The sequence below is a fragment of the Adiantum capillus-veneris genome, chromosome 8, assembly GCF_014529385.1.
Source record: "Adiantum capillus-veneris isolate H3 chromosome 8, ASM1452938v2, whole genome shotgun sequence".
In the NCBI taxonomy this organism is placed as follows: domain Eukaryota; kingdom Viridiplantae; phylum Streptophyta; class Polypodiopsida; order Polypodiales; family Pteridaceae; genus Adiantum; species Adiantum capillus-veneris.
Window position 1 is genome coordinate 68,483,128 of NC_140938.1, and position 10,133 is coordinate 68,493,260.

Sequence of the window (10,133 nt, forward strand, 5' to 3'; positions counted from 1 at the left end):
TTTTGACACATGTATGAAGAGAAACCTGATATCCAAAGATTGCAAGTTCATCTTCACAATCAAAATACTGTGAATTTTTGAGATTCAGATGATTTGGCAGAGTTAATAAATAACAATGAAGTTAAGAAGACAACACTCACTGAGTGGTTTGTTATAAACCAAAATCATCCCGAGGCCCATATACTAACATATGCTGACTTTCCTACTATGTTGGTATGGAACAAGACTAAAAAACAGTGACACAAAGACAATTGGGAGATACCATTGGAAGAATGTACAACATTTTGCCCACTGCCAAAGATTTTTACTATTTACGGATTCTGCTAACCATAGGTAAGGGATGCAAATGTTATGACGACTTGCGAACATATGAAGCACATGTTTATGCTACATTCAAAGAGGCTTGCAATGCTTGAGGGTTATTGCAAAGTGATGAGGAGTGGAACACATGCTTGGAAGAAGCCTCTTCTTTTCAAACTAGATTGCAATTGCGCCAATCGTTTGCTATTATATTGGTATATTGTGAGCCATTATATCCAGGACATTGTGGGATAGGTTTTTTGTTGAGCTTTTTGAAGACTATGCATATTCTTTAAACATGTGTGTACTTGATGCAAGAGTTTGACAAGAACTTGCTAAAAGTCGGGAACTTTGTAATCTGCACTCTTTGCTACAACAATATGGTAAGAGGCTCTCTAACTATCCTGAAATGCCTCCAATTCATCAAAGTTTTATGTCTTTAAGTAGTAGTAGTAGTGTGTTAGCAGAAGAAACCATGTATGCTACTACTGAACAACGTAGTATGGTAGAACAAATGGAAAGGTTTTTAAACAATGGCCAGCGTGATGCTTACAATTGTTTGCTACAAGCGGTTGAGCAAGATGGGGGTATCTTCTTTCTAGATGGTCTAGGAGGTTTTGGAAAAACCTATGTCTATAATGCATTGCTTGCATGTCGTCGAGGTGAATGTAAGGTAGCGTTGGCATGTGCATCATCTGGTATTGCAGCTTTACTCCTTAAAAATGGAAGAACTGCACATTCGAGGTTTCAGATTCCTCTAGAATTAAATTCTCAGTCAACATGCAATATAATAGTGAATAGCCAACTTGCTGAATTATTGAGAAGAGCAATTTTGATTATATGGGATGAAGCAGCCATGACTCATCGGCATGCTTTTGAGGCAATATAGATAGGACACTTAGAGATGTTTTACAAACAGATAGCCTATTTGGTGGAAATGTAGTTTTGCTTGGAGGTGAATTTAGGCAAATTCTACCAATTGTTTGTAAAGGTAGTCGAGTAGATATTGTGAATGCGACATTGTGTCATTCGTAGGTTTGGAGATATACAAGAATATAAGGCTCACTCAGAATATGCGTGTGCAAAATTGTATGGCAGATGTAGCTGAGAAACAATTTTTTCAATGGGTTCTTCATACTGGTAATGGGAATATACATGATGGGAGGATTGTTGACAATGTCACTTTGCCTACGAGCATGCTACTTCAAAGATACCATTTGCTAGATCTTATTGAGAGTAACTTTGGAGATATTAAGAGAGTCGAGGATTATGCAGGATTCTTTAAAGATAGGGTAGTTCTTGCACCTTGCAACAAGGATGTAGACGCGGTCAATGATTATGCTCTACACAAGATGTGTGGACATTATAGAGAGTATTTAAGTGCAGACTCTCTATGTGAATAAGAAGAGAGCAGTGTTTTGTATACATTTGAATTTTTGAATAGCTTGGATTTAGGTGGAGGATATCCACCACATGTATTGTGCCTGAAAAAAATGCTCCTGTCATTTTATTATGCAATTTGGATCCCAGAAGGGGACTTTGTAATGGCACAAGGTTAATATGTAGGCAATTTCATCGCAGAGTTATAGAGGCAGAGATAATCACAGGCTCTAACTTTGGAGACCGAGTATTTCTTCCAAGGATAGATTTTATTGCTGTAAATTCTCAAGGACTAACCTGCCAAATGAGGTGCAAACAGTTTCCTATAAGGCTGGCATTTGGAATGACCATAAATAAAGCACAAGGACGTACATTGGGGCTCTTGGGATTATATTTGGCAGCACCCATTTTTTCACATGGTCAGTTATATGTGGCAATGTCACGTGTACGAACCTCGATTTCTGTGATAATGAAGTAGAGTTCACTCGGACTCCAAACATTGTATTCAAAGAAGTGTCAGGCTGCAAATGTAGTAGGGTAAGCATGCACAAATGGAATATTGATGTATACGCAAGACATCCTCTTTTACACCATTTCTCCTCAAAATGATGTAAGGCTCCAACTTTGATGCTACAATTTTTTTCAAAGTGGGAGTGCAATATTTTGTTGCATCGACTCTAAGCAATTGCAATCTAAGACATTGGGTTATCCATGCCTTAGAGGTGAAAAAAAGTCTCTATTGTATTCTTATATATAACATATTGCAAATGAGTAGAGGTAGAAAAATACACGGTTACATGTGATGTCTTAATTAATTGATTAATGGGATTGACCTTGAGCTATATTTTTTCTCAAAATGATAATACCTACCTTTCTCTGCATTTGACTTCAACACTATGTTTTTTGGACTGACATCCATCAGCGACAAGGTAATTGTTTGCTTTTATAATATTCATGAGTTTACCACTTGCACAACAAAATGAAGCAATGAAAATTTGGAAGGATTCTGGCATGACTCTCTCTCTTACCCTTTTTTTATCAAAAATTTCTTTCGTTAAATGAGATTGGTTTTGGTTGAATAAGTGGGGCCTAGCCCTTTTAACTCTTTATTTTGATTTTGAAATATTCACGAGTTTACCCCTTGCATATCAAAATGAAACAATGGGAATTTGGAGAGGTTGTGTTATCTCAAGAAGTTTACGGTGAGTTTACTGGCTAATCGCTTGTCACTTTATCATTTTTTGAAGAGAGCTTGAATATCTTATTTTATTTATCTTTGTTTGGTTAGAGATGGCCTACCACTCTATAGTGACATGGATGCACATGCAGCCACCATCATTTGTCTATGGTAATTAACTGCTTTGTCTATGATAATCAACTATTTGGCAAAAAAGTTCATATGAGTTACACAATTGTGCTATAGATCCATGGTTTTGGAGAGGGCCTTTACATGCTGATGATGTTGTTCGCATCATTGAAGACTTTGAAGTTGTTTGGTACGGTAAAATGAGACTTATTGAAAATGGTTTATATTTTTTTTTAATGTAGTTTAAGATTTAACATTAAGTATGTTTTTGTAAACAAGAACCATTATTATCAACGGTATATTTTGTTGGGTGTTTACCATCATATTGGTGGCCTGTAGGGATATTATCACATTAAAGTTAATATTGACCGTGTTAATATTGACCATATTGACCTTCAGGAGGTGGGGGACCAATTCCCACTTAATATACGCTATTCATATGGTGACACTTGTCGCGACTGGAGGATAGAGATGTATGTGTTGCGTTGCCCTCCTTGACGCCTTGGACAAAGTGTGCGTCACATTGGACCGTGGATAGTGTGGACATCAAGTGATGCTTCTAGGATCTTATTTTTTTGATGGTGATTGTCATTTACGTAGCTTGGCATACATTGAGTCTTGAAATTTATGTACCTTGACAGACATCTGAGAATGTACTCCTCTATCCTCTCCGTCTCTATAGAAAAACTCCTTGCTTGATTTTAATTATGGTTTGAGAAAGAACTTTTAGTTATATGGTTCAATTACTCCTTGCTTGATTTTGACTATGGTTTGAGGAAAAACTATTAAGTATGGTTCAATTATGTAGATGATCATGTTATAGTGCAAGATGTTGTAGAGTTTGATTTCATTGAGTTCTATTTTTTTGGCAAGTGAATTGAAGTATACTCTTGGTTTACCACGTCGATGTACCTCTCCCTCATACACACCACCACTCTAAACAATAGCAAAGAGCTTTCATTACTTTAGTCTTCCATAGTCTCTCTGTCTCTCTCTCTCTCTCTCTCGATTGATTGAGAGAGAGAGAGAGAGAGAGAGAGAGAGAGAGAGAGAGAGAGATGTGGTGTGGCGAGGGATGCCAACAAGGGAGAAAAAGAGAGAGCGTGATGTGTGTCATGGGGAGATATATAAAGATAGCCACACACACACACACACACACACACACACACACACATATTTATATACACACGTAGGTAAGTACACACATACTAATATATTTGAACTTGAGAAACTATGTAATATTGTCCTGTTGGTGAAAAACGAACGAGATCCATTGGAGACATGAGAACGTACACACATTCTCAGACCAAAGCTTCACAAACTGTATAGGAATGACTCCTTGTTGGTAAGAGAAAACGAGACCATATAGGATTGGCCTGTTGGTAAAAGCGAGCCAGATCCATCGGAGACATGAGTACGTACATAGATACTTAGATGAGTGAGCTTTACAAACTGTATAGGAATGACGGGAATAGGAGGGCAGTGGACACGCGCAATCGAAGATGGCCAAGAAGAGTTGGCGAAGCTATCAAAGGGATAATGATGGCCACATAGAAATACGCCAAGGGGCTCACCGTTCTGGGGGGGATCGCATTGCTGGTGGGGGGTGGGGTGGCCTACTTGATAGGCTTGTGGAAGGAAGTGGACATTTCCAGAAAGGGTGTCGAGATTTCCAGAAAGAACGTCGAGATTGCCGAGGAAGCAGGTAGAAGAGAAGTGGAAGCAGCCAGAAGGGAAACAATTGAGAAACTCATGGATGTACAGAGGAATAGTACAACCATCAATGTCTTCAAGCAACAGGTTGAAGGTGAAGGTGTATCACTTGATATTTGATGCTGAAGGTTTTATATACGTCTTTAGGTGAAGGTGTATGTTCTGTTTTAGATTGCTATTGAAAGATCAGCCTGACTTTGGATTGGTGGAAGAGTTTTGTATACAGTGGGTGGGTATTTGAAATATTGCTAGTGCCTCGTTCATGTCAGGTTATGAGTCAACGTTCATATCTGGCGACTTTAGTGGAGCAATCATAAATATTTTACTCTTGGTTTTCCTTTCCTTTTATGCAGGTTGTGAATGTCCCTCCCCATTTGCTATTTTAATGTTGTTTGCATTGTACTACCCATTTTGGGCATTATTGCTGTGTGCTATTAAGTGCTCTATCACGCAGAATCTGTTGGAGGTTATACCTTATAGATAGTTGACCTTTAGGCTTCCATTCACGTGTGCATTGCCCTTGGTTGTAGTTTGGCTACTTGTACACCTAGCGGATAGCAGCAAGGATCTCAAGCACATTTATAGCTGAGCTTCACTATGTACTACAAGATTTAGTGGTCTCATTGTATGAAAAGTAATATAGACCTTATCCAAATCATTTCCCATGATTTGGATAAGGTCTATATTACCCTTGAACTTAAGAGTTGGGGTCAGATGAAATACGTATAATCTTATCTAACTTATCATCAATGTCTTCTCAGGATAATCGAGTGGATCTCACATCTTTAAAGCTATTTCTAGACAAACCAAAGGTTTTAAATTGTGATTGGTTTGGACTGTTAGTGATTATATGATCCTAATTTTAAGAGTGGTTGTTAATTACATCAGATTAATGATGGGCTAAGTGCAATTAAGTTACCAGATGGACGGTTGAAAGTTTGGATACATGTTGCTGACCCAACACGCTGGATTGCAGGGGAAAGTGTCTTGCGAAGGTATATACTTGAAGCATTATTGCACTTAAACTTTTTATTATGTAGCTGGCTTTCACAAGTTCATGGTACAGAGAAGCGAGTCATAGAGGCACTTCTATTTATTTGCCAACTATGACTATCCCAATGTTTCCTATGGAGTTTGCTTGGGACATGATGAGATTAAGGCAGGACCAATGTCGTTCTTCCATAAGGATGGGAGGTACAATGTGTATGCTAGCTGCAAGGTTGAGCGGGGCTTGTTCTTTGTATAGCCAAGTCTCTACAGTAAGTAGCTGTGCTCACTGTCCATATGTTTTTGGCCTTTTTTTATGTATTGCAGAGGCTTTTGTGGAAAATTCTGTTATATTGCAGAGGCTTATGTGGTAGTTTAACAATGCAGAACATTATTGGTTAATGTACAGGCTATAATGACTTGTTTATATTTTACATATATTTAGGGAGCCTCAAGCGTGTCTATGCCAAGGGTTAGTGTATTTGTTGAAGGAGAGAGATAGCTGATCCAAAGACTTCTAAAACATTGGATGATGAAGCTAGTCCATTGTCTGTCCTTGTGTGACAGAGATGATGATTCTTTTTGGTGTAATTATTGCGAAGTAAGGGGTGACAGAGGTCTTTCACTTCCTTATAGGTGTCAAGCTTCAAACCAGGACATAGACAAAAATGCATTTTTGATCCCAGAGGGGCCAGCCCGTTCATCTGCGCTGTTGCGTTCTTTTCTCGCAGTGACATGAATTTTTTGAAGCTTTCACATCATGCATGGAAAAGATTAACTGAGAGAAACTGGCCTCGCTAGAGAGAGAAACTGGCCTCGCTAGAGAGGTGTAGAGCTGCATGAGAATTTTGATACAAACATTAGTGGATGATGTAACGCAGTCTGGGAGCCTGTTGCTAAATTAGCTATTCCTTCAGCTAATCAAATACACACATGGAAACATTTGATTAGCTATCCCTTTCTAGCTCTTGGTCTCTTTCCAAATCTTTAACACTACTTGTTTTTTTTCTTCTGATTTCCACCATGAGATATAAAAGCTACAACTTTATCAAAAGCCTTCACTATGAAAATCTCCAAGTGTTTACTGTGCTGTTTTACCTCGTTTTGTAGAGAGAATTAGGTGCAAATTCAAGTAGAGAAACAAGAGAGAGGAGGGTGGGGGTTTTTTTGTGTGCTTAAAATATTACCACGACTATTTTTGCTATCATTACTACGTTTATTACCACTGTTATTACCGCGCATATTACCGTTGTTATATCCGACAGCCAAATTTAGCACCTAAACTTTCAAATTCTGGCTAACCCCCCCCCCCCCCCCCCCCCCCCCCCCCTCAAATTTTGGTGTTTCCCTCCTCTCAATAAAAATTAAAGAATATTGTATATAATTTTCAAATTTAGAAAAGAAGGAAGAGAGAGAGAGAGAGAGAGAGAGAGAGAGAGAGAGGGAAGAAGGAGGCGCGGGATATAAGATTACACTTGGTTACAACTTAAATAATCATTGTCAATTGATTAACATAATTGAGCATATTCTCAAATCTAAAGAGAGGAAGAGAGGGGAGAGAGAGATGAACGGATTACATGACCAAAAAACTTCATAACTGCAAAATGTTTATGAATCATCTTCCAAAAGATCTCTACATGAAGCATCATCCAATTCTAAGCCCATGGCTCCTAAATCAATAAAGAGAGAAACGGAATTGCCGTTTGTGGATGCATTACCTTCATCATCTTTGAGTCTGTCATCCTCCATCTCATCATCTTCTTCATCATGACAATCATCCTCGCTAAGACTTAATGCCGTCGGACTTGATTCATCAACCTCCCTCTCCTCTGTTTCCACCTCATCCAAAGTCGGAGGTGGAAGAGGGTCGAAGATAGTCTCCACTTCATTAGTGGAAAAAATGGTTCTCCCCAAGGTGTTACAGGAATTATGAACCAAAGTTTTGGTTGGTGGATTGCTGGAATATAGATGACCTATAAAATAGAAGCTCAAAGTGAGTAACATTGGTATAACTAACGCTACAAGAAAATAAGAATAAAAAAGATACATGTCACTCACGTGCTCATAATTGCGCAGTAAAACTAAATTGTCATACCTCCCTGTGTGATGCACACTAGAGTCCACCATGTAGAGGCCATTCTCATGTCGTCTAGACACATTTGCAAACCACTTGCACTCAAAGATGAAGGTATGAAAGGTTCTAAAATTAACCTTTAGTATCCTTTAGTACCTGGCTTCATCACTGACTGTGTCAAAGTTGCCCATGATGGCACAATCCATGGTGGTTCTAAGCTCATCAATGTGGCGCGTACGAAAGTGACCACCCTTTGACCACATAGAGTTAAAGGAAAGGCACTACAAAATAGGAAAATATATTAATTAATTTATCAAATACATATTAAATATAATTTCAAGAAATAGTGTTACAATATGGTTTAGGTATATGAGTACTCTACCTTTGGTACGCAGCCTCGTGCATACTCCCATTCTTTGCTAGTGATGTCTTCTCCGCGCGCTTTTGCCTCGGTCATTCTCTCATGAATCCACTCTGCACTAGTGAGATCTGGGAAACATGCAAGGTGTCTAGGCACTGGGGGTGCCCTCCTTCCTCCATGTGCTTGTTTCCATGCTTCCCTGTCTTGCAAATGCCTTGCCTTTGCCACTGTCCACAAGTCCAACCACTTGGTCATAATCTTTGCATTGAGAATGCAAAAGTTACCAATCGGGATAGATTCATATCCATGTTAAGTAGTTTCCCCTTTCCACTTGGCAAGTGTGAAGTCATCTTTGCATCTTCCTCGTCTGACCACATGCGAGGCATTGAAGGATCAACTTGTGCCAAATACTCTGATATGTAAACAAATGCCTCTTGAACAATCCACCCTTCGGCCATACATGCCTCTGGTTGAGACCATAGCCGCACAAAATCTTTGAGAGTCTTTAAAAACCTCTCTAAGAAGAACATCCATCGTGCGTGCACTACTCCACATATAGCGATCTCCTCCACCACGTGAACCAAGAGGTGAATTTGGTTAAGAAGGACCGATCGAGAAAATGCATCTTCAATGGCACACACAATTTCTGTTGCAAGTGTTTGAGCAACAGGAATAGCATCTATTTCGATTTTCTTGGAGCTCACAAATCTACAAGAAAACACACAAGGATACACTAAGTGCTAGTTGAAATTATTGTGTACATAAAAAAGGTGTAGTTGACTGGAGTCTTGTATGTGGTGTACCTTACTATCTCTCCTAGTTTGGAAATAGCATCCATGACTTTCTTGTCCCGACATATACACATACTCACCGGCAGAATGAACTACAATGTAAATCAGGGAAAGGGAAAGTGAGTGATAGTCATACACACAAATTATAGATAGAATAGGGAGTATAAAGATTATTTGAAGCATCTTGTGCCAATCATGGGACTTCAACCCATACAATTGAACGCTTCCACCCTTCCTCGCTTTTGTAAAAGCTCCCTTTAGCGACCTCATGTATCCTGTTGGTGTGCGAATAGAGGCAATGGTACCCTTCACCTTGTCTAATTCTTCTTTGGCTAGCATCCATGGTGCCTTAGGAAGCGCAATATTTCCATTTGGGACACACCGTGGAGTAGCAAAGGCGAGGAGACGTTTTAAAAGCCTCAAATCCTCCCTCGCACCCAAAGAGTCCTTCTTGCCAATAATGTGGTCCCATAGTGTTTGGGGTACATTCTTGAATATGTGCATGGGATCCAAGAGGTGTTTTATTTTTAAGTCCTTCCAATATGGAAGCCTCAAAAATATGGAATACCTTGACATATCTTTTGGTGGAGGACATGGAGCCGGATTGTTGTTGTGGTGTTCTTCCCAAATGGTTTTCCAATCTGCCATCATGAGCTTTAGAGGAGTCTTCCCATTTGTTGGAGCCTTGTGCTTGTTATTCCCTTGGGGTAAGAAACTATGGTTGTTTGGATAGATTACCTTGCGCAAGGAATCGGGCCTCTCTGTCACCAACGATGGCCCGCAAGTAGGACATGCATTGTGCCCCGATGTGGACAACCTTGCGTACATATCATATGGTTAGAGAGATGAGTGAACTACAGTCAACTAAAGGGAAAGAGGGAAAGAGAGATAGAGTAAAGGGGGTTACCAAAAATCTCTCCAAGCCCAGGATAGTCGTGCATAGTCCACATAAGGATTTCCCTCACAATGGCCTCTCTCTCCCTTTGCAAGTGAGACATCGACAACAGGAATGCCTCTCCATAACTCCTCCAACTCCTCAATGAGGGGCTCAAGGTAAATGTCAATATTTGCACTTTGTACTTCCCTGACACAAGCAAGGAAATAAGTATATTACCCTTCTTGGTTGTCTCCCATGGTGGAATATTGTAGTTCACGATCACCATAGGCCAAGTGCTCCATGAAGTAGACTTAGTGCCGAAGGGGTTGACACCATCACTTGCT

At 39.6% G+C, this 10,133-nt stretch overlaps 2 protein-coding genes across 2 annotated transcripts; one reads left to right on the plus strand and one right to left on the minus strand.

The window, feature by feature from the left end:
• The first annotated feature begins 709 nt into the window (after positions 1–709).
• LOC147452309 (uncharacterized) lies at positions 710–1,189 on the plus strand. Its single transcript, XM_086519233.1, has one exon. The coding sequence runs from the start codon at positions 710–712 to the stop codon at positions 1,187–1,189; it is 480 nt and encodes a 159-aa protein (XP_086375359.1).
• Positions 1,190–6,325: 5,136 nt separating this feature from the next.
• LOC147452310 (uncharacterized) lies at positions 6,326–9,740 on the minus strand. The gene is made up of 2 exons (XM_086519234.1): positions 8,925–9,740; positions 6,326–6,436 (listed from the first exon to the last, which is right to left on the minus strand). The coding sequence occupies exons 1-2, from the start codon at positions 9,738–9,740 to the stop codon at positions 6,326–6,328; spliced, it is 927 nt and encodes a 308-aa protein (XP_086375360.1).
• Positions 9,741–10,133: the final 393 nt, after the last annotated feature.